The 27,711-nt window shown below is 49.3% G+C and overlaps 1 protein-coding gene across 1 annotated transcript; it reads right to left on the bottom strand.

The window, feature by feature from the left end:
- Nucleotides 1-11: 11 nt before the first annotated feature.
- Nucleotides 12-27,711, bottom strand: LOC128877274 (myb-like protein X). Its single transcript, XM_054124435.1, has 6 exons — nucleotides 25,392-27,711; nucleotides 13,286-13,610; nucleotides 11,665-11,897; nucleotides 2,339-2,523; nucleotides 2,125-2,256; nucleotides 12-1,988 (listed from the first exon to the last, which is right to left on the bottom strand). Exons 1-6 carry the CDS (start codon nucleotides 26,868-26,870, stop codon nucleotides 1,844-1,846), a joined length of 2,499 nt encoding a protein of 832 aa, XP_053980410.1. The 5' UTR covers nucleotides 26,871-27,711; the 3' UTR covers nucleotides 12-1,843.

The raw sequence follows: 27,711 nt of genomic DNA, 5'->3' as shown, positions 1-27,711 counted from the left end.
ATCGAGTAGAATTAAATTTAAGTTGCGCTTTTATTGAAACGATAATCATGAATTTCTTTATACAATTTTACTGTTCGATTTGTTCTGCCTACGTATATCTATGTATGTATGTTACCTAAAGTTGGTAGCAAGTGAAAAAAAATAAAGCTGAACGTTAAACGATGTCCACGCATTCTCGCGATGATTCAAACGATCGAATACTCGACGCAAGAAATTCTACAGACGCGGACGGTCTCGTTCGAAACGTAATGCGCATGCGTATGCGATCGCATTCGAGTATACATCGAGCCATAAAAATCGAATGTACAAGAGATTCCCGAAATGTCGTGCGTTACCACAACCTCGCCGAATATGAAGTCGAAAAATGAATGTTGCTAAAGTAGCAATAGAGTTACGTATCCGCGATATCGATCTACACGCGAATCGTGGTATGGCATTTCGCATAGTTCGTAAATGGCGTGTAACGCATCGATTCGCGACCACGTTAGCTATTATAAAACGTGCATACACATTACGATAACGTATACGTATAAAAGCATAGAAAACACGATTAGTGTGAATCGGGAAGGGAGGTGGGTAAGGATTCGAAGGACACACGTCGAGTCACAGACAGGTTAGCTTTTCTTCTTCTCTCGTATACTTAGACAGCTTCTTTTAAGAACCGCTGCTGATAGTCTGTACAAATGGACAAGAATTCCGCGGTAAATCCGTGGAGGAACCGATAGATTACTTTTCCTTTGAAAACGGTGAATTTTTGTTGGCGAAAAGATCCGCGGTTCTAGTAACGGGTTCCGTGTTCGATCGGTGGTGAAATTGTTCGTTTTTAGTTGTCGGCAGAGGAATGGGTCGGACGACAAACGAGAAATTAAGAATCCTTGCGTTAGGCCGTGCACGATCACGGCAATTGAAGCCTGAATGGACACCGAAACCGTACCTTCCGCGAACAGATTTTAGCCGTCGGTCGTCGGTCGTCGCTCGGCGCATACGTTTTTTTAGCGGCAGTCGCTAACGGTTCTCCGACGATCTCGCCGCGAACGTAAAAAAGGAAGAAGAAAAAAGTAAAGCACATCGAAGGATCGATTGTATATAATTGCGCGCAAATTATCTCTCATCTATCGCGGTTATGTACCTCGCTTTGGTATACGAGCCTCGACGTCGCGGGCGGTTGCATCATGGCGCAAAATAGATTTCTCTCTTTATACAGTTTCGCAGGGCGTGTCCGCGAGTCCGTTAAACTCTCGAGAAGAATCGTCGGGGAGTAACGGTCCAAGTTCATTTTACCCGTACGGTGTGACAATCGAGACGAGTGCGCGGCTTATCTCGCGGGAAATTGCCGAGTCGGTTCGGCAGAAAAATTGCGATTCTTGGTATTCTTCTCGATAAATGGCACTACCCGTTGCGCGCAGTCGATCACTGGTCTCTCGTCGACCGGTCGTCATCGATTCGCGTTCGCGTTCGTATCGATAACAATAGTATAAAAAAGAAAGAATAATAATACATAATAATAATAATAATCGTAGTAATAATAATAATAATAATAATAATCGTAGTAATAGTAATAAAGGGGAGCGAAATATAGTCGTGAGGTCGACGCTCAAAGTAGCAGAATGCATCTATGCGTAACTGTTTCGGGGATATACATGTGCGTATATGATACATATAACGAGTTTGTGGTAAAAAGGCACTTCGTAATAAAATGGCACCGTCGGCGTCGCGTCGCGTCGCGTCGAATGTTCGCCGCGCATTCGTCGCGTTTCTCGACTCGTTCACCTCTCACTTGTCGTTCGTCTTGGTTCATCTTCTTCCGATTGGCACACGTTCTCGCAACGTCCTCCTGGTTTCTCTAACTCCTGTACCGGTGGCTCAGATTCGTACGGTAATTGACTATCGCGTCAAATTTGTCCTTCTTTCGCGGACATTTACCCTGTCGCCTCATGTACTCGCCAAACTCGCAGCTAGGCGCCGCGCACTCTTCGTTCTGGATACATCTGCGAATCGAAGAACCGACGTGAAAGAGAAAGTGCTGGTACTCGAGGCTATTTTTTCAAATTTTTTACTGGAAAGTCTCGAATCCCGTTACGCTAACAATAAGAAGAAGAACTGCTACGACTATTCTCTACTCACAGTCTATCGGCGAGGGAGAAGTATCCCTTTCCTCGTCTGATCTTGACGCAGTTGTGATGGTTCTCGTAGCAGTTGCACTGGCACTCGCCCTCCGGCGTGATTCGCGGCGTGAATTCCGAGGGGCATCGGCACCTGGTTCACATTTTAAACGACATATCATTCGACGATTAATCGCGAGAGGCGATCCGTTCGTAACGCGTAACATCGAACTCACGGTTTTCTCGGTTGCGGCCTTCTCATGTTCTGAGGTTGCGGGGAGGAGTAGTAATGTTTGTAAATCCTTTGATCCAACGGTTTCTCGTTGTTCGTTTCGTACTCGGTCCTCTCTTTGCACTCGCATTCCGTGTGATTGTAGAAAGAGAGTTTCTCCACAACGTTGCTGCCACCCACGTTCGTCGTCTGCAACAAAAAACGAAGAACAAACGAGCTGAAACGCTTCTCGATCGAAAACTCGTCTCTGCTTTAATTGGAATTTATCTCGGCGTAAAAATCGTTGGAGCTAGCAGGATCGCCTGATATCGCTTCGGTTTTAATCGAGTTCTATTAACCTTAGTCAGCCAGCTGGCCGGCTGGTCATTCGAAAGTGGTCGGATTACGCTAGTCGAACGAACAGAGGTTACCCGTATCGCCGGACCACGCGTACCAACCAACCAACGAATAACTCCTCCGATCAACGCTAATTACCCTCGGTTACTATTTTTATACCGCGATTACCAGCACGCGCTGGCATCGATTCTACGGATCTAGACCTAACCGCGTACCCTCTCACGAGAACGAAAGCTCCAAATAATACACGGCGAAACCTTTCCGAAAGCTGGAACGCGGAAACGGGAACGGTGCATTTCGTTAGCGCTAATTACTGGTCGGACGTTGGAACGTTAGAAGCGATGCGCACGGAATTTGCTAATTTACGATAAGCCTACTTTTACGCATCGCCAATCGACGCCGCGCGTAGCGGCGTTGCGTTCTCTATCCAGGATCGTCCGCGAGGATATTCGATACACGAAGAACGGTAAGATAGAAAGCTCGTAAATCGCGGTGAAAACGTTCGAGTCTACCGGGAATACAGATTAACCTGCCTTTCGCAGCGGTAAACCGATTCTCTGTTATAATTGCGGTAATGATCGTGGTTCGTTTCGCGAGAATCGACGACGCGCTACGTTCGTGTGACATTCGGTTGCCATCTACTCCCTACTCTTACTCGTCCTTATTCTTACAATTAGCCTCTTATTCGATGCTTGGGTATCCGACACCTTCGGGTCAAAAATCTTGGCTATAGATTCCTGGCGTCGACGAGTTTATCGCATTTTTCGCAAAGATCGCGATAACGATGACTGCCGAGCTCTGTAACATCGATCTTTGCGTCGCTTCATTGATAAGAAACACACGATTCGCGGAATCTCACCGAACAGGCATCGCGAATCGTCTAGCCCGGTACGCAATGGGACTTTGTAATGCGAATTCGCGACGGACGGTGTAGGCGTCCCGGAAGTCCGAGGTTCCTCCGAAGGAATGCAATTAACGCACGTGCGCGGTGCAAACATTGTCCGGAGTTGGTTAGAATTGGCTGTATCGAACAAACGGAAAGCAAGAGAAACGAAACACGTCCCGATTCTATTTCGAAACGACGATAATTTCCAAAACCCTCAACGAACCGAGTACATTGTCGAATCTCTACTAATTTACTTTTCACGATTCGACGCGGTCGTCTCGAACCGAAGAATCGAAGAAACGAATACGCGACACGAGCCGAATTCGATTAACCTCGTCCGAGGAAAAGAGGCCTCGCGTCCGAGCCGAGAAGATGGATCAAAGTTAATACCGTTGTACGAGCCCGTTGTCGAACGGCGAGTTTCGATCATTCATAGCCATTCGTCAACGTTGACGAATAATGGAACTGTTCGGTTAAGAAACAAGATGGAAGTGTCGCCCTCAGAGGCTGTAGCATGCCAATATGCAGCTATAGTACGGGCTTAGCAACCCCGAGGTACCCGAGCTAGAGGGAGACCAGCGGGCCCCAATAGATGAGAAGTAAGAGATACTGCAAACAATATTAAAACAATGCAGGAGTCATGTAGGAGACGATGATAAGAAGAATTCAAATCAGCTAGTAATAAATAAGCAGTAGTGCAATAACTTTGTATAATGCGTTACGCACTTTAAATAACTGAATGAATGATGGAAGTGTCGCTCGTATGTACGATGTACCTACTTACGATGTAGCCGTCGGTCTACGCGTGTCACCGTCGCGTCGCATCCGTTGTTATTAGCTCGCAGTTTCTCAATCTCCCTTCCTCGTTCTTTCTCCGGGCAGAATTAGAAACGGTCGAAAGAATGCACGACACCGCTTTCACCGTTTCTCTGGTCGTTCGTTTTGCGAATAATTTCTCTCTCGGACGTTGTTGTCTCGTTCGAAACGATTTCGTTCCTGTATTACGTTACGGGTATCGAGAATCGAGAAATTTTCCAACAGAGTAAGATAATTGAAAATATGTCGCAGGAAGCTCGTCGTAGATAAACGTGCCACGGCAGGCATCTCAATTTGTCCACTCGACGACAGACCGCGGGTAATTTTAGTTGTTCTCCGATAAGATCGCATAAATCAACCTCTCCGCGAGTCCGGGCAACGGTGAACCCGTCTCGAACCAGTTGCAGATTCGTAACGCTCGAGGCGAACTCGACTCGCGATAGATATCGAGTTGACATCGCCGATGAGATCGAATGGTAACCGATCGCGTATTTAATTTGTCGAGCCAAAGCGTTCGAGCGTGCAACATTTCTCCCGAGCGTTTCGTCGACAGCGCGAGTAAACAAACGAATGGCTGGGTCTCCGATCGAGCAATTCAAACTCGTAATCATTTTTCGTTGGGAATATTTTTTAGCCGTTCCGACGTACATAAATATGTACGTATATCAACGTGTCACACGCGCTAAATCGGCTCGCGTTTGCGTTAATCGATACGCAAGCTTCGAGGTAATCGCGATTCGCGTCGTTTGCATACGCCTATCGACGACCAATCGTCGACGTTGAAAGCTCAACCGATTTCTTGCGCGCAGCACGCGTGCTTCACCCGAGATTCTCGCACGTTCGAATTACTTTAATCGTTTACTCGCCTCGCGTCGACATTGAGAAGCCGGAAACAAGTTTGAAAATTGGAATAATACTACACGAGAAACAGTACTATCTTTCGAAGGCAGCTTGTAAATTGGTTCCATCGACTCGCCGATATCGCTTCTCCGGTAGTCGCCTGCCTCATTTAATCGCGGTGCGCATCGCGTACACGCGCGGGTAATACGGTAACAAGTTAAGCGGACGAACGTTTGGCCGTTTTTGCGCGATTACGGTCAAACGGAATGCGGCTTGAAACACCGCGGCGCGAACGGCTACGTTAATCGACGCGGCGCGTAAATTTCGCGTGAATTTCCATCTCTCGAATCGCAAGAGAATTAGCGTTAAATAGAGCTTTATTCCTTTCGCGTATTTCTATTTCCTTCCATCGTAAACGTTTTTCCAAAAGAACGCGGACGCACCGTGCGGGCTCACGATTTTACGTTGCGTTCGATCGATAACCTTCGGATTAAGGAATTTTCAATTTGAAAGTCAATCGTTGCGACCGTCGCGGAACCAGTTTTTGCAAACGTCGGAGAAAGGACGAACGCGAAAAGAAGCTACGAGGAGCAGTCAGAATCGTAAAGATTCCGTCCCCCGACCGGTAGCGATCGATCTTTCGAGTAGCCACGGTAATTTGTCAGCGACACGATGTCGCACCCCAAGAGAACTCGAGCTATCCGTTGACTGGACATTTCGAGATTCGTGAGTCAGTTATCGTTGCGTTAGTTTGCAGCGTTCCGAAGCTACGAAATACAATATAATAACTCCGCACAATCAACTTTCGTAACAAAGAAAAACGTGTACGCGTATACGTACAATATACTATATAGCTTGGACCGTTGAGATGACCGAAGGGAATCTAATTGCAGGGCGCCGTTTCCTACCGTAATTAATCGTTACGATCCGAAAGATTTACGCAACGTTCGCGTTCGATTTTCGTCTCTCGTCTCCCCACTTCGACTTAACGCTCGGTCCGAAGCTGTGGGAGTTTTGGAAATATGACGAGGTGAGCGCGTGGTCGCGAGCGCGAGTGCGAACGATCGAAATAGAGTCAGATTAGGGGAAGCAAAGTTCGAGCAGCGGAGTCTTCGCGAGCTTGCACGAAGCGGTTGCGTTCGAGAACCGGCTGGTAACAACGCGTTAATATTAGCGACGCTGGAATCCGAAGCCGAAGAGGCTGATCCACCGCGAGAACAATGAATTTCCGGTCAGCTTTGCACGTCCGACGAACGACGATGTCCTCGTTGTCACCCGTGAACCGCATAAAGATGGGATCTTTCGCGGCGATTCCGTCTTTGATTCAATTTTCGTTTCCTCGAATCTCGGATCGAATTCTTCGTTGTCCGTTACGATCGATAAATCGCGCAAAATATTCGCGTTTCGTTTCGCGTGCAAGCTTCGCGTTCGGTTAAACGGCTCGTAGCTCTAGGGAATACGTTCGAGTTAAGATACGTCCTAGGGTTGTACGCGTTCGCTTTGTACATATTCGAAGGTAACGCTAGGTACTTGCAGTTGTATCGCGAGGTAGTTTCAGTCTACTATTTTCCAACCGGTCGGATCTTTGTGCTCGGCGTCTCACGGCACGAGGATCCTTAATGTTGCTTCGAGCTGACTCACGGAATATCTGCGGACCCTCGCTAATGCATCGGGACGTGACGCGGCACAGCGCAGCACAGCGTCATGTCGAAGGAAACTGCTTTCGGAGCAGAGTCGAGACGAGTCGAGTCGAACGAATCGTCCGAGTCGAAGCGATTCGAGGAATCTTCCGGTCGCACGGTTGCATCGCTTTGACGAGCCGCGCGGATCGTAATCGTCGCTGGCTGGAAAGTCGTTCCAATTAATTTCGGGTTAATCGAACCGAAGAATTCGAGATATTCGAGGTAATCGAGATATCTTTCGCGTCCGCTTCCACTGCGCTACCCTCGATTCCACGGTGATTGACAATGTCGTCGTCGTCGTCGTCGTCCCGAATGCGTGCTAGGAGCGTCGCGATGATAACAGACCACGAGGATGCTCACCGACACTGACGCCGACGCCGACGTGACGGATGCGGATGGGTCACCGCGGCGCGCGGGGTGGCAGAGTTCACGGCCGTCGCGCGATCACGGAGTCGCGGCGCTCTCCCCTCGCACAGTTTCCCTTCGAGCCGGGAGCGCATCGTCCGCGATTCGCGTTGACCGATAACGAGACAGGTGATCGCGAGTCAACATCACTGTATATGCGATTCAACGTAACAACGACCCGAGATCGACGAAACCACGTGGATCGCTAACGGCTTTTCTCGATAAGTAAGCGTCGCTCGTTTTCTTCCCATTCCCGCGTAAGGTCCCGTGGCGCGATTTTCGCCCACGCTCACGCGAATATCCCTTGGCGTCTTTTCGCTTCTCGCTAAACTCGCCCACGACTTCTCTCGGTTCCCTTGTTCGCAGCTCGTTCTTCTGCCAAGGAGAAAGGAAACGTTGCGACGTCTAATCGCGTCTTCGAAACGATCCGCGACATTCTCCGATGCAAGTATTTCCCACGATTATTATAATATTTAGACGAGACACTACTTGTAATCCGAATTTACAAAGGAACGGCTCGGGGTTGGAGTCGAAGTTGGCACGGATTTGCACGAGGTGCGATTCGGAATGAAAAAGACGATTGCGTTCGAATCTGGTCGTACGCACTCGCGGTTTTCAGCTGCGGAGAGGATCGTAGGCGTGGAGGCGTGGGTGTCTTTGACGTTGCGTAGCTGACATCTTAACGAGTTTGCTCGTGTCTCGTAGAGTCGATAGATGCGCAAAGCGAAACGAACAAGAGTCTCGAGCAGTTGGAATCAAAGAAAACTATAGGTGGTCCCTACGTCTCTCCCCGCGAAGAGTCTCTTTGAAAGAGTTGGCTTCCTTTCGAATGCGACCTATATTTCGTTCCGCGATTCAATCTGTCGCGTAATCGTTCGCATCGTAATCGAACGGTGCGCGTACATCGCTTTGGACATTAGCGCGAGCCAACCAAGGTTGTCGCGTCCACGAATTTCAAGGGAACGGTCGCGCCGTAATTGTTGGTTGGCGGGTGCGAATCTTTTTCTATTTTTTCATTGGAACGTCCGATCCTCGGAAACATAGTTCGCGCACCTTTACCGTGTGGAGTCTCCAACGGTTCAAGGAGAATGAGAACGATGATGACGACGATGACGATGAGACGTCAGGGATCGCCTTTAAAACGTTCGAAAATTTATTGTACCGTGCCGCTCTTATATTATTGCTTTCACCTCTTCTGCCTGGAAGACAGCGCGTACGTACTCTGCTAAAAACCTCTTTCCGTCGCTTTCTCATTGTATGCAGATTCACGTGTCTGAGAGAGGTTTCGCTTTGAAATCACCGCGTGCCGACACGCGTGCAACTTCTATTTCGTGCAACGCGAAGATTGTTGCAACTTTCCAATCGATGGATGAGATCGCGTTCACGTCTACCAGGAATGCTTCGGGAATCCATCCGGTTCCGAATCATGGAAGATGACCTCTCGTTTTTCTCGCGAAAACGTTCCACCTGGCACGACCGATCCCAAAGATTTACGGCGTATCGATCCTATCGGTAAAACGATGAAAATATCTGACCGTTACAGGGCTTGGGGACAAGGATGATTCGTTCTATTCGATGATTCTCGTACGCGTCCACTCGCATTCGTTATGGTTTATTCATAAAACGTTCGCCGTGGACGACGTTGTTCGGAAGGCGATGTCGCCGGGCAAATTTAGACGCGTGTCCGTTGGCAGAATTTCTATGAGGAGGCCGTTGCGGATCCGCGACGTTTATTACTCGCGACCGTTTATCTCTCGCTCGTTCGTAATCGAGATTGTTTAACAACGACGCCTCCGACAAGAGCCGGCATCCTACGACGAGAACACGCGACGCGTTCCATCGGCATCGTTCGTCCGCGTGCTACAGCTGTATCGAGATTTTCTAACCCGTGCTGTTTTACTTCTCCGAGTAGATAATTAGTTTTTACAACGGACGCGAATCGTTCGCCTCGAGTCTCCCATGAAACAATCTTACCGTTCAGGAAAGTCTCGCAAGAAGATAAACGTCGAGTCGAAGCACGCTTCGCCTCGCCGTGAAATATTGCTCGTAAAGTTCCCGTAACGGAAGCTTCGGCAAAACATTTGTCATCGTATCCTGTCGCCTTTCTTTCCGTCGGATCTCCGCGTAATCGCGAGGACATCGAAGAAAACGTGGTCTCGTTTTCGATCACGAGCGATTTCTTTATTTGGAAAAAGAAAAAGAAAGGGGGAACAAAGCGAGCGCAACGTTGCTTCTATAATATCCGTTCGAGGAACGACAATTAGCACTAGACGCAATTCGATGAACACGACACGAGCCGCGAGTAAATCTCATAGTCGAGCGGTGTTATGCTAATCCGCTTGGCACGAGTGTCTATTGCGAAAGGCAGCGCGAAGGGAAAAACGAAAGGAAAAATACGGGGCAGGATGGTGTGTACGCGACACGGAAAACGAGCGATAACTCTAGCTGTGACCGGTTGGTGTTTGAAATTTCACGCGAGTGCCACCAAAATGCTCGTTAACTCGATGCTCGTAGTAGCATGTAAATATCGTTTCGGGTGCAACATCTCGGACTGGCAACGGCGAATAGTACTCGGTAAACGGGAATCGTTGAAATCGTCTCGCGAGTTGGTGTAGTTTATTCGTAATTCGTAATTTATTCGTAAACTATACGCGTTAAATGATATTTCTCGAAAGACGCGAAAGATCCGATCTCGTCTATGGGTCCTGTGTTGCCTACCAACCAGCATCCTGTTACCGCTCCGCGTCGCAACTAGTATTACTTCTCGGTAAGAGACTCTTCTCGAGATAAGGTATACGGGTGCGATCGAACAGATAGACGAAACGGCCACCGATCGCGGTGCGAATCGTGGACGCGACGCGATGCGACTCGATCAAATAGACGGTTCGTATGAAAGAGTGCTCGCGCGCGCTAGCAGACATACGGACTATACTATACCGTACGGTACTGTACAGTACTGTACGCGTCGTCGCGCAGATATCTAGCAACAATCGAACAAAAATAGACACGGTGCGACACGGAGCTTAGCGTGTACGAGGGAGGACTATCGATAACCGACAGTTGACCTCTTGGGCTCAGCGGAAAAGGAAGTCGCGACTCGGTACCTTCCTTTTCCACTTTACTTTCGACTAGTATCGTAGTATCTCGCGTGTCTCGCGTCCTCGCAGTTTTCTCTTTTTTCTCGACGATCGAACGACTCGGAACCAATACATTTCCACATTTAATCCCAAACGTCGCGAAACAATTTCGTACGGTAGCTACGCAACGTTTCCAGAAGGTTTTAACGATCGACGGACGTTAACCCAGTTACTTTCGCGAGGACTAGCAAGCGGATCCTGAGATGGATCGTTAATCATGATATTTCGGTATCGCGGAAGCCTGGGTATACCGGTATTAATACTCTCCAAGTTCGCGCCTCGCGTCGAGGTTTGTCGAGCATCTGGGTATTCGCGAGATCCACCGTTGCTAAGGTGCACGTGCACACTCGTACACGCGACAAGGGTCTGTACATTCGTACGAGTACGTACACGAATCGAATTTGACACACGGCCAACGCCAACGGTTGGTCGAACTCGAACTCGAACTCGAAGGCTGACTCATTCGCGAGCAGAAAACCGCTCGCGACCAACTCGAGGACATCGTCCGAAGATCTTCGCGACGAGTGTACGAGGCAAGCCTGTCTCCATAGACAGGTAGGACGCGACTAGGGGTTGATCGCGATAATTATAGACTCGGAACTGGAGCGAGTCGCGTCGCGACGCAGACGCCGACGTCTCGGCGACTCGCAGCTCGCAGCGCAGCGAATCCTTTCGTCGACGATAGTTCGCGGTTCTTTCTCGATGTTTAACGTCTTCACCTTTCGCGAGTGGAGCCGGCGCGGCGAGGTCGATCGACCTCGGCGACTGGCTGCGTTCACCGGCTATCCGTCCACTGGAATCTACTCGATAATTAATACGTATGTATGTAGGTACGTACTCGCGTGTATTATCTACATGGATACGCCGAGACGAAATTATTGGCATACCAAGAGGTATCCTATGGAGCAATGGCGCAACAAGAAAACCCAATGTACGCGTATATCTATTCTACTATATTTATAGGCTTCTCTCCGAGGTGACCCCCGGTGGACTTGGACCCCCTGTACATTTATCGCGATAGATTCTCGCGGCCGATTGGCCGCCCGCGCTACGCGTGGGTGTGCAGCTAAACGATATACATATGTATCGGACGATCGTTGCCGAGATTAAGTAACGCTTTAGAAAGTACGTGCCGGTTGTTCGAGGAGCTATTAACGTTTTCGCGTTTCCTGAAATGTATCGATGATATGTAACAAATCGAGAATCGAGAGTTTATTTATTCGCTCACATAGAAGGAGAGCTCGACGCGATGCGAGTGCTTCGGCACGCAGGTCAGCGCTTCCAATCTGCAGCAGCCCGTGTCGTCCGAGCACCTGTGTAAGATGACGCAGTGTGGAATGTAGGTGGTCGATGGACTCGGGTACGCGTCACGAACCGGGATCACCCTCGGTCGTGGCCACTGGCAGCTCCCCTCCCGAGACACCTTCATCGCATGCTGAAGAGCTTCTCGGATTTCCGCGGCTGAAACAACACGTCAAGTTTCGTTTAGTAAGGTCGCGAGTAGGCCAAATCGAAAGTTCGTTAAACGCAACAAAGTATACCGCGAGTGTACTCTTCGCGCGGATTGTCTGTTGATACGTTGAGAAAAGTATTCAAGGTTGGCCCGCAAGGCCGCTCGTTAACCACGCGACGATAAGCAGCGATTCAACGCGTTTCACGGTGCAATTTGTAGCTACGACTACGGTAGAAATTGCACCGTAGCTGGAATTCGATAAATTCCGCTGGAAACGACTTTCCCACTCGACGCGCAAAAAGGAATCCACGCGTGTCGGCGCGGTGCCTTTCCATCGTTCCTCGATATTAACGATAAGATCTCGTTAAATACAATAAGTATCTTGGTTAAATGTTTATGATGGCCAAGATCTCTGTCGTTCTGGCACGCGTCCAACGTACTACACAACTGCGAGTGTTGCGCGATACGGAAGCGCGAGAAAAACAATTTCGAGGATAATATTCGAAAAGTACTTCCGACGCGACATATAATTATTTTCACGTTTAATCTTCGCCGGCGATCCGAGTATGGTAATTCTCCGCGTAGGCGTTACTCCCGGCCCTACTGCACCGACGCGACGCGAGATTATATCGCCGCGTTTACAATAGTGCCACGACGCCGACGCGACGACCGTCACAAATTCCGTCGCTATCCGCGCATTGGCTCGCTCTCGGAACACGATGAGTTCGAACGTATTCTAGAATCTATCGGAAAGAGACAACCGTTACCATCCGATCGTTTCTTATTGTTTACCATCTCGATTTACGCTATTTCTCGATAAAATTCAATTTACTCAGCAACGTAAATGATGGTTTCGGACACCGCGCAGTACATCAACTTAACGCCAACGCGGCTGGAGGCAAGTTGAAATTACCGCGACCGCGGTAGTTTGAGCGCGATCGTTGTCGTTAATTAGCATATTAATAGATCGAAACGTTTGGCGTTCTGGTTTCCGTTTCACTTCGTTTCGTATCGGTAGATCGGCACACGATTAATAACACGGTTAATCGGACGCGTTCAGCCAGCAATCTTCTGATAATTATCCATGTATTTACGTTGGAGAAATAATCGACTAGGAGATGCATCGACGACGAGACACGACTACGGGACCACCGTCGTCGATTTAACGACGATCGATAAGATTATACGATACATTATATCTTTATCGAAGCGAGGAGATGAACGGATGGGGTGCCGAGGAGGCCCCGGAAATATTTGCATAAATCGACAGCGCGACATACCCCGACTAACGTGCCCCGTAAATTTATGAAGATTTCTTTTTTTACGCGACAAGAATTCGCGTTCGCTTTTTCGGTCGAGTCGCCAAAGCATAGAGCATAAAGTACACCACACTTACTCTTTCCGTTTTTGTTGTACCGTTGCATGTTGCTTCTGGTTTCTTTGACACTTTCTCGAGTGCCCAGAGACTGCCACTTGTGGACGCTATGCGCCGACATCGGCGGGTAATCGTTTCTCGATTGGTATCCGTTATATCGAGTCCCGGTACCGCTCTCGTACGTCCTCGAATCTCTGTAATCGTAATTCTGTCCGACCACTGATCTAGGGGTGCTCGTCGTGCTCGTCGTGGTCGTGGTCGTACTCGTGCTCGTCGTACTCGACGGTGACGTCGAAATCGACGCGGTGAACGTGGTCTCCTCTTCGTCGTCATCTTCGGTATAGTCCTGAACGAAATAAGAAACATCACGATCAATTATTACGGTCGAAAGTTCGAGGACCGATGTCAAATATCGTTATTTAGACTTTTTTTTGTTTTCGACAAAACTGGCCAACAAACTCTCGGTCTCTCTTTGTTCTTTGCGAGGTTTCCTTCTCGAACATAAATATTACTATAATCAACGAATTTGCGTCTGACCGCGACGCAGACGCACCTTCTTCGCCGGACGAAAAGCTCGAAAGAGAACACGGAGACCTACTTATCGGTCGTTCGCAACATCTGGATCCTTTGATCTCGTGCCGTTTAATAAAAACATTCTTCTGGGCCGCGCGCATATGTGCATACGATATGGTAACGCGGTAACTCAATTCGAAAGAAAAATTTCTCCGAGTCTTGGTTCGCTGCGATCAGCGAGCCTTTTCGTCGCTGAACACTCGAAACTCGTTCGTATACATATGTATATTCGTGCCGCATTCGCGAGTCGCGATCGAGTACTTATGCTCAAGAAAAACATCGAGGATCGACGAGCTCTCGAGCCTCGAAAACACACTTGATTTCTATGAGAAATCCGCAGTTGATTCGCGTAAAATATTTTACGTCTCGTCCATCATCTTTTCTTTAATCATTTCTCCAACGATTTTTGTCTAACGATATGTTTGCAACGCAAAGTTGCTTCCGGCCATTCACCGTTCTCCAAACTCGTCCGCAGGGAATCTTTCTTTTCGTTCGATCACGGATCGCGGAACGCTGATTAAAGACGACCACGAGAACGGTTTCCGCGAATCACGGTTCTGAACACTCGCGTCGATTACTTTCGATACGCTCCAAAACAACCAACGGTAACATCGTTGGGTAGAAGAAATGCACGAACGCGTATCGCGTGTCATCGTTATCGGCGCACGCGTCGCGTTCTGCGCGCGGCTAACCTCGCCGCGAACACGAACGAGCAAATAGGAGAACGAGATATAATCGAGTCTTGTCGCGATTCGCCACGCAGGGAATAATTAGATCGAACGGTAACCAGCGCAACGATCATCAGCAGTCAGAGATACGTTTACCACGATGCGACACGATGCAGGAGAGAGAATTTAATTAATTTCGGAGAATTAACGATTTTTACGATGTTCATATCAGAGGTCACCAGCTTCGACTAGCGGCATCGCCGAATGTGCGTGAATGTTTGCGAGAAAAACAAAAGTTTGGGGTTATCGACGCGATGCGTCGATTCTATCGACTGGTTGGACAGGCTCAAGGATTTCGCGTTTCGTCGTAACGCGTTCGTAATACCGATAACGACCCGGCTATCGTGTAAACTAGTTCACGCTCGCATTGTCGTGTCGAACGAAAGCCATGTTTGCAGTTATTAATCGGTCATAGTTGCTGGTCGCGTCGCGCTGCGTATCGCGGCTCGAATGATTTATCCCCGACCGATTCCTCAAATTAATTTCAGCGTCCGATTAACGCTGGGAATATTCGAGACGAATTACTAATCTCGATGCAATGGAAAATTCTCTGGCGTACGATCGAAACGAAACTAAGCACGACGCATGCACAGTAAAGAGCGATCGAAAGTTCGTTTACATGCGCTTGGAGTGCAGAACGAGGACGATCGTTTAATTAACGCATTATCGTGCATAGTCTGTCCACGGCTATAAAATGTTGGAGGCGCGTGGGTACGCCAGCTGTAAGAAAACTCCAAGTCTTGGCACGAATTTTCTCTCAAACGACGCTAACGCTGCATCGTACGCGCGATTCACTCCTGGAAGCACCGCGCGATACGTACCGCGAATCGATCCCAAACCTAATGCTCGAGTCAATGGTAAGAGGTCCGGTTTTTCGGAGAAAAAAAGGACCGTATTCGTATTCGAGCCACAGCCAGCCAATCGACGATCGCGGTTACAAATTGGTCCAAGCAACGAATCTCTTCGAAGGTGTAAACCTTCGGGGTGGAGATTCGGCAAAAAAAGAAAGCAGGAAGAAATTGTTTTAAGCGCCCTTAAATGCAGCTTGCGCTGCACGACGACCATTAAAAAGAGTCGGTGCACCTCCTGTTATTAAACGCCGGGTTCGAGTCACGGGTCCGAATCGCGCGCTCGTCGGACCACCCAAAAATCCTAGCGGTGGTCCGCTTAAATAAGCCCGGGAAGCCTGTCGTTAACATTATGGAAATCGCGATCACATATTTTCGCCTCGCCTTGCCTCGCGCTGCATCCTTCTTAACAACGCTATCGGACTTTATCATCGTTTTTACCATAAAGTAAATTAAAAAATTGATATCGAATCAACGCCAACATCGAAAAGGATAGCAGTCGAAGAAAAGAAAATCTATCGGTTTTTCGATAATTGAAACTCGATCTTATATCGATGAGATAATGTGCAAGGTATCGGGGAGATAGGTGGTCAATGTGCGATCCCCATACGAATGTCGTATTTACCATTCCGAGAAAGGGATCGCCGTGCTGCCAAGCTGTCTGCTACCGTCTCCGCCACACGTCGCGCCTCGTTGCGTCGCGTCGCTTCGCAGTTATTCGGTATGGAAGGCCGTAAACCGGCCGCGATCGTCATCGATAGTGCACGCCCGTAATTTCTAAGAACGTATTCGCACCTACAACCTACAGGGCTAATCGATGCGAACGGCGATTGTTCGAAACACCTGGAAACATTTTAATCGGAGAATGGTACTGCTTCGCAGTCGTCGATTCGTCTTGGAACGAGAGCCATCGCCATCGAATCACGGATCAGCCGCGTTAACCTCATTGTCGATACAGAACGCGACCGAGACGAAACGATTATCCTTTGCTCGAGTATTTCTTTTCGCGATCTCGATTAGTCCAACGACGAGAGAAGAAACGCGCACGCTCGACGCTTACGCGAATGGAAAATGTTGCGTGGAAAATTGACGAGATTGAAAGTTTCGCTGTCCGAACGAGCGAATCGAGATGGGCGCACTTTGACATCTTTCGTTTGCGCTAACCAATGAGATCATCCAGACGCACAGTTGCTGGTCGTTAATACGAGGAGAAGGTGCAACGCCTGTATGACATCATCTCGCATTCACGCCTTGCAGAACACGGTTCACAGCCGTCGACACTCCTTAGAAAGTCTTCGGGATAAATAAATGACTGGAAATTTATTTATTCGTACTCCCGTGGCAGCCGCTCGAGATAGATCTAACGACGGGACCGTATCGGATATCGAAGAATCGATCGTCGGGAATAGGATAACGCTCGACTACGAATGACCAAAGTTGAAAATTCCTCGCGTTCTCTCTTCGATCAACTATAGATTTTAGGAAACTCTTCGACCCCCTAAGCTACTTCCTCCTAACGCCACAAATCGGAACGAACCGGAATAGAAGCAAATTTGCAATCTCGAATTTCTTCTTTTCTTCGGAAACTTGTTCTTCGAGTATATCAACGCCAACGTTTCATGCGGAGTACCTTGAGAGCTCGTGTTTTACACCGTTTTTTTTATTCGATACATCCGTTAGCGACATCTTTCAAGTTTCCTTGCATCGCGAATTCCTTCGTAGTAGTAGTAGTAGTAGTAGTAGTAGTAGTAGTAGTAGTAGTAGCAGTATCGATGCTCCGATACTTTGTCTACGACTAAAACGCAAGATGAAGGTCCCTCGGATAGACTGGCTCGAGTTACGCAATCATGTTCCAATCGAAAACAAATCCAGAGAACAGCAGGCTATCGAACCGTGCGGTATTTCAATGACGCGTCGATGCATAATACGTAATACGCGAGCGCGAGTGACTACCGAGGACCATCGACGACGACGACGACGACGATTCGCCTCGTCGACGTTTAATTAACCGAACGCGTTCGCATTCCGGGGCGTGGACGCGAGGCAAGGCGAGGCCAGACAAGGCGAGACGAGACAAGGCGACTCTACTTGTACCTATAATATATCGCGTAAGTCTCCATTCGGTGGGAATGCATTTCGTTGTTGTAAAAGGTAAGGTGTCGTGCACGCCAATCTTTACTCGACGCTAAACATTCCGAGAGAAATCGTTTCGAAAAATCGACCAATATCGCTCTCGCGTTATCGTTTATCAATTACAGTCCAACTGTCATCTATCATTTGTCATCTGTCACGGCAAGATACGTAGGTACTTGTTTCGGGCAATGGCCGAACAATCGGTCGGCAAACACTATATCGTAGCTGCGATTTGAATACAACCGTCGCTGTCGGCGTCGACGTCTCGTCGGCGTGGCAGGATCGACGTGACGGTGTCGTTAGGTACGGTAGAGCCGAACGAATCACGCGGAATGAACCGGTATTTTTGTTGTCGGCTCGCGGCGTGATTCTTGTACCGGTCGAACAGACTAGACGTACGAGATACGAAAGAGGACGGGGGGAATTGCGGAGGAGAAGCGGATTCGTTCGTACGAGGCGGTTTTCATTGAAAAAACTCGTTCCTCGTGCCAAACAGGGTCGATCCATTCATCCCGAGACGGAACTCAAAGTACCTACATAGACATACCTATCGGCTAACGTAAAGCTGCCGCGTGGAAAAAGTTAATATCGAAAGTAGACGGTTTTCCGGATGTAACATCAAAGTCGAGACTGTCGAGACGCTTCTGGTTATTCCAACTAACGAATTCCCAAATACCACGGTACGACACTGAAATTCGGGATACTCTACTCTTTATCGTGTGTCCGCATCAAGTACCGACACGCGTCATTTACCTTTACGTATGCAATTATTTGTTGGAACGCAAACGAACCGGTGTACGCGAAACGACCGATGCCTGCCATTAATATTCATTCGACGATGAATCATCGCGATGAATGTCGCGTTACGCGTAACTCGCGACACACGGATCATCGGCCGCCGAGCGAACGGATTTGACGCGGTACCGTGCATTTTCAAACGGGTCAACTATTTTTATCCCACCGCGAGTTAGATGCGTTCTCCTCTCGGCCGTTGTCCATCGGACGAAACGACGCGGTATTCTCCTCGAAACTAGCATGCTTCTTCAACTAGTGGGTGTATCGTTAAGAAACGTAAACCAGCCGTAACCAACGAATAAGACGGACGCGTACGATCATATCGGCGGAAGCGTTCTTTGTTCGAACACGATGCGCGACGTATGCGTACATACGCGTATTAACTTTCGCACCGTTGTCCTCCAAACGAGACCAACCGTTCTATTGTTCACGAAAAAAGGTACAAGGCCCCGCTAGGTGCGCGTAATTGTAAAACAATATCACGCGATGCATAACCAATATACAGACCCGTTACTCACGAGAGAATTTTCCTTCCGACTCTCCGCATAGAAACTCGTACATCCGTGGACCAGTTTCGAATGTCCGGTACGCTTGGATTCGCCTTGGATTCTTGTTACGTGTATCGTACGGGATCGAGGATCGCAGCTTCCGTAATTGCCGTTTTCTCCGATCCTCGACGGCCACGCTCGGCGAGGCTACCTCGAAATGTCATCGGTGTCGGGTTAGGTTCGTTCACGCTAATCGTTGCGTCAACTCTTTACACTCCGTTCGCCAGAGAAATCGTTCTCGTCGTTTTCCTCGCGTCGCGAAATATCTATGCGTTGAATTTTTCGACTAATATCGAATACACCGAGATGTCCGACGGTACGAAGTATCGTCGACGACGACGACGACTCGACGGAAGTAGCCCGTGTAGCCGCGCGCGGAAGACGGAAGCCAGAATCTCCACGAGCCTTTGCCGAAGAGCAAACAGTTTTGGCATTCCAACGACGCGGTTCGCGGTGCGCGCCTCGCCGCGTGTATCGCGATGTCGTCGAAGCGTTCGCGTATCGTCGCCGAAATAACCGGCGCTCAAGATAGACTACTCTCGCGGTGTCTAGCTGGCAAATGTTAGTAAACCAAGTTAGAGAGTCTGTGTTACGGGAAGGTCGTTGCTCCTCTCGAATATCCTCCCTCGCCGGACCGCGGGGACATCGTTTTCCTCTACGATACTTGCTCTCCGAGACGATCGCGATAATTATTCGCGCGACGCCGACGTTCGAGTCGCGAGCCATCGAGCCCCTACCGTGTTTGGAGCATCGTTTCATCGAGAAGGAACGTCAAAAATTACGACGTTGAAAAAAAATGGATAGAATTCGTTGCGATCGGATTGCCTAAACGAGTCTGGCGTAGTTTGCGCGGGAAACGTGTCCGGGAACGTGTGAAATGTTAAAGGTGAAGTAACACTTGCGACGGCCGATAGACCGCCACGCACGACCGAGTACGCGTCAATTTAGTATCGAATCGCGGTTGGTTCGCGCGAGCTAACGATCCCAAGTTTCGTTGCATATTTATGCGAGCTGTTCACGCGTAGGAAGAACGAAACGTTCGCGAACTGAGACTGATGGCGTGCTGCGATTAACGAGCAAATTTAAATGACTCCAAGCGTAGGAGGTGTGCATCGCTGTGTTACATGGACGATTCCGTGATTGCGTTTTAATCGAACGCAACTACGCTTGGAAAGAAAAGCTGTGCGTGAGCGCGCGCCAGTGGTAAGTGGAAGAGAAGGTGTAATTATCGCCTGCGAAACAACGAGACAAGCCAACCAATCTCCCGATTAGCGCGATTCGTTGCACCTGGCTACGCTTTCATTTACCGTGTCGCGTCGGCGTCGGCGTCGGCGTCGTGGTTGCACTTTACCAAAACAAACGAGATAGATGCGAGTCGAGAAGAATACGCGCGTTCCTCGACCAGACGAATACGTGGACCGCGATGGTTCCGAATCGGTAACCTCCGAAAGCTTTCACCGGTTATCGAGGAAACCGAGGAAAAACACTTTGCCTCGTTCCTTTCGATTAACGCCAGTTTTCCAATCTTTACGAGTTAACGATCCTTTCCCCTAACGTAGGTATGCGTGCCAAGCTTTTGGACAAAATTTAAGCGTTACGGCTCTCTTATCTCGAGCCTCATTTTCCGACCGATTTTTTCGTTCTCTTGCAGTAAAAGTCTCCGTTTCCATTTACATTTCTATCTCTATCTCTATCTCGAACTCCAGGGATATTCATAGAATCGATCGATTGTTGACGCAACCCAGACCTAACCTAAACCCATCGCGTTACGCGTATCAAAGTGGATGCAGCGGTGTACTTTCAGCAGTCGATCTGTCGCTGTCGTCGTTGCATCGCGGCAGTCCGAGCCAATCGCGTACCAAGCTTCTCAGAAGTAATTCAATCTTTGCGTCAACTCGTGGCGCGCCGGCAACCGGAGGCTTGGATGATCGTCGTACTCGAAATCGAAGGAGCGAGTTATTATTTTCCAGAGGAATATGCAAAGCAGCTATCGTTTACCGGACGGCGCCTATAAATCGGCGCACGCTTATAAATCACTCGCGACGACGCATGAATTATTTACGAGAAGACTCTGTATTATTTACGAGAAGACTCTGTATCCGCGAGTCTTAATTGTAAACGATGCGCAACATCGATGAAAAACCCGGAAATTAACTGTCCGCCGCGCCGTACGATAGATGGAAACGATTTGATAGGTGGGCGTGTTGCGTCGCCGCGGGAAAAATTGAATTAGCAATGTCTCCATTAGCAGCCGCGCCGCCGACGATCGACCATTATCTCGATCGATCGTGGCTTCTCGGTGCGACGCGAGTACTTACCAAGTGGAAAAATTTTGAAATAATCGACGGGAATCTAGTGTCCGCGAGTCGAGGCCATCTGGTGCGCATCGTAGCAGATGCCGAGCATTGAACAGCGGATACCTCGCGAACTCCTCGCGAAATTATCGGATCGAATTAGCGGTGCGAGATAAAACCACGTCTCGTGTCGTCGAGTCGTCGAATCGTTGCATAAATATTGCCCATACGCGCGCCAACAGCCGACTAGCGTCGAGTAGCGTCGAGTAGCGTCAAGGGTGTACGATGAGTAAATACACACAGCGGAACATCTATGTAAACGTGTTGGCTCACCGGATGACGGAGTCACGTGTTTTCTGGAAGCTGTTGCCTGGTTGCCACCACCGTGTACCGTATCGAAAACACGCCGCGTCGTTTACCGACATCGCGTGGCTTTGCGTTTACGCGAGTGGTAAATTCGTTGACTATTTTCGTCGGCTGGTAAACACTTATTCGCAACTCGGTGTTGTCGGCGCGACACCACGTTTCGAATTTCGATCGTCGTTTCCGAGTAGGTTCCGTCCGTGGCTCGCGTATTTCCACGATACCTCGTCTACCGATTGCTCGCACGTGATCACATTCACCTGTCGATAACCGGCCGTCGGCGTAGCGTCGTTCGATATTATAATTATCGCGCGAGCGCGCATTAACGACAGGCGCGGCTAATCAGGTCGCGCAAATCGCGCGAATTACATCGAGTCGCGACCACTTTACCGAGTCGTATAGGATAAATTGGCTTATATATCGCACTGCGGGATAATTACCAACGAGACACGGGTAGAGTCGAATAAATCACACTTTACGATAACGGCGAACCGTCGCCGCGCCGCGCCGTCGGCGTCGCGTCCCCTGCCTCCATTTTCGCATACACGATACGCGTACTCGATTTTTTTTTTCAACTGTTCGCTTTTCGACGTAACTCGAAACTTTTACTCGAACGCGAGGAAACGCAGATGCAGTTGGAAAATTCTATGGCGACGATACATTCGAATCGGTAAAAAGCATCCTCGCAGATTCTGCTGTGTCTGAAGTAGGGCTTAATCGATGACGGCATCGGTAGAGGGCTACGACGGGGCAACGAGGGCCAATGAAAACGAACAACTCTGCCGTCGTAAATTCAAAGGGCACAAAGCCATGACGCGTTGCGTAAATCGGTTGGACATGGATACCTCTGACGCGATGCGACGACGAGCCTAACTCGCCTCGAACAACACCGACATGCGACGAGGACAAAGAAATAGAATCCCTTGGCGTCCGAAGAAATTAGGAAAACGAATCGAAGGATTAATTTAACGGCAGTCGACCACTGGAACAGCCGTTTCTCGCTTCTCTGACTCGAGCACAGAGCTTCTTTATGGCGAACGCATGAGAAACGGGTAGGTTTCGCGCATTTACGTGCGATCTCGAATAGCCGTTCGTTGGTCAGCCGACGCCGACGCTCCACCATTTGGAGCGCTATCGGGCAGCGGACATTACGATTTGAATTCGATCGGCGTGTCCGTTGTCGCGTTGTATGGCAGCCGGGTAAAATTAAATCCACTGAAGGTTTGGCAGAGGTTTGTCGTTGGTGATTTAGCAGCTGTTACACCGCGTTATACGGGATCGGTCGCGGTCGGTCCGACCGTTTTTGTGTTCCCCATTGAGATTTTAGCATTGCAATTCCTCGTGCGTTTCACCTCGTAAAGACGCATTCGTCGAGTATAATTTGTTATCCGCCAAGGCTCCGGTTGGTCACGCGTCTTCCGAATGGAACGCGACCGTCATGGGAATTCGACCTCAGGGTAGGAACAAGTGTCTTTCGCGGCATTCTAGTTGGAGAAAGTTCTCAATTCCAACCGCCAACCTTAATCCGAGCGAAGAATGTAACGTCACGCGCGAAACCTAGGCGTACCTTTTAATGTTCTCGTTCCTGAAAAGGGCTGTGCGAACGCAGCGAGATTGCTAATCCCGAGATTTTCGACGAGAGCGACGCAACGTTACGACTTTTCGAAAACGTTCGCGATACTTGGTTAAGGTACCGTCGGGCGACGGCGCCGGCGTAAACGAACCACTTGCCTTTACCGTCGGCGATAATCAACGTTTCTAGTAAACCAGTCGCCGGTTTTTGCTTCAAGTCAGTCACTCGCGGACATTTGACGGCATAGAGCTAGATTTAGGCGAAGATACGACAAGTTTGGCTCGCGAGGACAGTAGGGAAATATTTTTGGATTTTATCGGTACATACGCTCGAGAATACGCGTCATTGGAAACGCTCCAAAAGCTCACGAGAACGACCCGAATATCTCATACTTTTCGGACCGGTGTATACTATAGATGTTACGAAACTTTGCTTCGTAACTTGAACTCTCGGACCCGTGCACGTCGGTCGAAACGACAAACTTAATTTCGGCATTCACGAATATAGAAATTCGATTCGGGTTTAAGAAATACGTACGTGTCATCTGGAAGCGAAGCGAAACGGTTCGTGTTTCTCTTCGCGTGACAAAACCGACGGAGGTTTAGTCATCTTCCATTGTCGTCGCGGAGAGCGGTACGCTCTGAATAGGACGTTAAATAATTCACGGTTTACGTGCATTTCATTTTGGACAGCTTCCAATTCGTGATACATACGCGAGCCTGGATGGATTCGAGTGTAAATACCCCGCTAGCGAGACAATTCCCGTTGCAAAGCAGAGACGAGAACTTCCAGGAATTAATTACCCGCTACGCATTCGAGTATAATGACTTTGGCTGGTACGAGCTGTACGAGGATACGAGCTGAACGGTTCCGCGATCCAAAATGAACTTCCCGGCGAAATTCGTGAGTCACCGATTATGTAGCTACTAACCGGCGACGCGTTTAGGCATCGGTGTCACGTCGGCCTCACAAGTGCCTTGCAGTAAAGGCGGGAGACGCGATTGACACGGCAGAGACAGTATGACCGTCGATTATTTCAACATTAAAAAAAAGGTACGCGTTAAAAACAATAGAAAGAATAACGCTGTGTCACCGTTACGAATAGACGCGCTTCGCGTCGGTCTACGATTCTTCCGAATTTGTTCTATTTTCGCGTCCATTATCTGAATAAACGGTAGCGTTGCGATGAATCATCGTCTCGACACAACTAAACGGTAGTCGGTAAATTCTTGGTATGCGGATCATCGACCGGTCGGCCAGACTTTCCGATGAGCGGTCTTGGTTATCATCATCGCGATGACTTCATTACCGAGTTTAAAACTCGGTTTGGAGTTGAAACGAGTCGAGAGAGGCTCGAGCTGGTGGATGCGTCGCGACGCGCCGCGACGTACACGTAGTCTTAACGAGAAGAAAATTTCTTCTCCTCTTCTCGTTTCCCAAAGCGAACCTTGGCGCAGATTTCTTTATTCGTTTCGCAAATCCACGCGTTCGATCTTTGGCTAAGCCGCGAATTCGTATAGCCAAATTTTCTGGCCTGAAATCTCACGGCAACGATCTAGGAATTTCAAATTGCGAAGAGCATGCCCATACGCGGCGACTTGACGTCGGCGTCGGTTGTTCGGTACGGGATGCTCGAGTGGCAAAATCATTTCTTAATGGCTCGCTGCGAGCCCCTGCGCCCGTTTCGGCGAATCGTTCGAAAGTCCATGCGTCGATGACCCAGCTGGGCCAACTCCGCGAGCAGAGGCGAAAAGACTACCGAGAAACATACTGCCGGAGAAGAGCAATCGCGTTCAACTAAAACAGACTTCCATGCTTCTACGAACTCTATCGAACGTTTGCGAAGATGCATCCCGTTTCGACGAGTAACGATCGATTCGGAGAAGGGTTGATTAACGAAGCGCGGCATTAGGCAACCGTGATACGTATTTTTCAGGTCTTATCTCGAGACATCGGCGTCGGCTCGGGAATTTTCACGTAGATAAAACAGAATCCCGAACGGTTGACGTCCGCATTGTCAAGGTCGATTTGATATTGGCCCCTGTAGCGAGAAGAGTCGCGTGCTCGAGAGGAACGCACGCAACGCTACCTCTACTCGAATGCTAACAAGGAGCACATCCACCGGCGAAACGGCGACACCTTTTCCGATAAATATCGAAGAAACGCTCGCCGATACGCTAGATTAGACTAAACTAGATCTGCATCGTTTCAGGGTGTCCATTCGTTTAGCCATAGTCAGCTATCGACGCGTGAACGAAGTAGACTCACTCACCGTATTGGTAACGTCCGCCTGCATGCCCGTGTCTCCCTCGACTCCAGTCTCGACAAGATCCTCCTCCTTCTCGTTGTCCGGATTATTCGAGTACTCGTCGTAATCTTGCTCGAGACTCTTTGTCTTGAGTCGTGCATCGTCGATCCTTGGGATGACTTTCTTCTCCCGTCGATCGATCATTTTCGCCGCGACGCTGCTGACATTCTTCACTAATTTACGCTCGGCTAGCGAGTCGAAAGGTTTGCCGTAAGAATTCTCGACGATTTTCTTGCCGGAATGAACGTAGCGAGAACCGTCCGTTTTATTGCGTGCGATAGACCTGGAAAGGCTCTTGGGTTCGTACTTGAAATTTCCAAAAGCGTCCCGTCTCGAGTATTCCTCCAATTCGATGTTTCTGTACTCTCTCTTAATCGTTGGTTTGAGCGTCGTTGTATCGTCGGCCGTTAGCCTTCTGATGATATCGTCATACGTTTTCAAAGGTGGCTTTTTTTCACTCTCGTAAAAATCGTTGTCCAGCTCCTCGCTGACTTGGTCGACGGTTTCTTTCCAGACTTGGTCCTCTACCTCGCCGTCGTTGTCTTCGTCGTCGACGTCGTCGTCGTCGTCGTCATCGTCGACGTCATCCTGTTCCTCTTCCTCCTGCTCCATTTCTCGTTGATCGTCTTTATTCGCACGGTCGACATCGTCCGTGCGATATTCGAAATCGTGAGAATTCTCGTCTCTCGTTTTGTTGTCATCAAAGGCGAGGCGAAACTCGGTGGTGGAATTCGATTTCCTTCTCTTATCGTTGAATCTTCTCCACATCTCCGAATGGTCCTCGCGGTATCCGTTCTTACCGTCCGTTCGACGATTACGTTTCGAATCGATCTTATGTTTATTAACGTTTTTCACGTTGGAGCCGCGAGATCTCTCGGTTTCCCTTTCGGTCACGTCATCCTCAGAGACGTAGCCGGAATCGCGATTTCTCGAATAGCCGAGCTTACGGTTGGTCCTCTCGGACCTTGGTTCGTAATTTCTCGAGCCGTGTCGAGGAGAACCTCTGTGTCTCTCGTCGTTCTCCTCGTGCCAGCCGGTTCCGCGATAACCCCCGCGATAATGATACCTGACCGGGTAGCGTGGCGCGAACGTCCGGCCGCGAATACCGAGCCTCGACGATCTTTTGTAAAAGATTCGAGCGTTGTAATCGTAATCGTAATCGTAATCGTCTTCCTCCTCGTCTTCCTCCTCCTCGTCCTGACGATCCGTTCGATGTACGAGCGAGTAGTCGTCGACGTAGTCGAGTTCCCGCGACCAAGAGGATCGTCCGGTGGCCAGATCGTGACGATTTTTTCGACCGGTCGAAGACTCGTGTCTGTGCCTGTGCCGATGTCTCGCATCCCTAGCCGTGTCCTCGCGCTGACGATGCTTACTCTCGGCCACGAACAAACCGTAAGCCATCAGAAAAACCAAGAGTAGCAACAGTCTCCCGTCGCGCGTCATTTCGTCTACCAGAGCCGTTCTCTCTTCTCTCTTCTCTCTTCTCGCTTTTCTCTTCTCTCTTCGCTCGGCTACGGCTTACATTATTTATTCTCTCAGCCACGCGATCGTTCCTCGCTCGGTTGCTCGTCGCCGGCGATTCGCGCCTCTTCAACGATGCATCGCGATCGATGCGCAGCTCGGCTCACGATGATCCGCGACTCGCCGTTGCCACGATCGAGACATCAATGGTTGGCGTACACAAGCGTACGAGCGATCGACGATGTCGACCACGCGATAGCGCGTTCGAGATCGGTTCGGGTCGGTTCCGCGACGCGGACGAATTCCACGTGGTTCTATCGCGGCACGGCAGAAAACACGAATATCTGTTGATGACGCGAACCGTGTAACTCGAGGCACGAAGGCGCAGCTGTTTTTGGCAGCGTTTCAGTTTCCTTGATTTCGTGAAAATCGAGCCAACGTCGGCGCAACGGTAATTCTTTCACCGTCGAACACCGCTACCTCGCAACGATTCCATTCACGTCTCGCGCCTTTTCCCTTCGTCTGTCGTTCCCTCGGATAATCCTGCATCCATCGCGCGTTCCCAACGATACGAGCGGATTCGCTCCGATCCCGAACACGTTAAATCTCGATTTCTTTCACGTTTACACAATCGTTCGATCTACGTACACTTTTCCTCGACGATTATCGAAACGCGCGCCTGTTTCTCGCTGGAACCGGCATACGATACCCTCCCTTTTACTCTATCTATCTATCTTTTTCTCTCTCGTTTCTTTTATTTCGAGTTGAACGCGCAAACCGAATCGTATCGCGGACCGAATGTCGCGGGCGACTGAGGCCAGCC

The sequence above is a fragment of the Hylaeus volcanicus genome, chromosome 5, assembly GCF_026283585.1.
Source record: "Hylaeus volcanicus isolate JK05 chromosome 5, UHH_iyHylVolc1.0_haploid, whole genome shotgun sequence".
Classification (NCBI taxonomy): domain Eukaryota; kingdom Metazoa; phylum Arthropoda; class Insecta; order Hymenoptera; family Colletidae; genus Hylaeus; species Hylaeus volcanicus.
Note: the sequence above shows the minus strand (reverse complement) of the source record. Positions and strands in the feature narration are given on the sequence as shown.

What these genes read in the sequence shown, in the direction of transcription:
- LOC128877274 (XM_054124435.1), bottom strand. Translation starts at nt 26,870, where the DNA reads ATGACGCGCGACGGGAGACTGTTGCTACTCTTGGTTTTTCTGATGGCT. An exon ending in AGGCGGACGTTACCAATACG is followed by an intron (nt 13,611 to 25,391) that starts GTGAGTGAGTCT and finishes TATTTCGTTCAG; the next exon opens with GACTATACCGAAGATGACGA. An exon ending in TTCTCCCTCGCCGATAGACT is followed by an intron (nt 1,989 to 2,124) that starts GTGAGTAGAGAA and finishes TTCGATTCGCAG; the next exon opens with ATGTATCCAGAACGAAGAGT.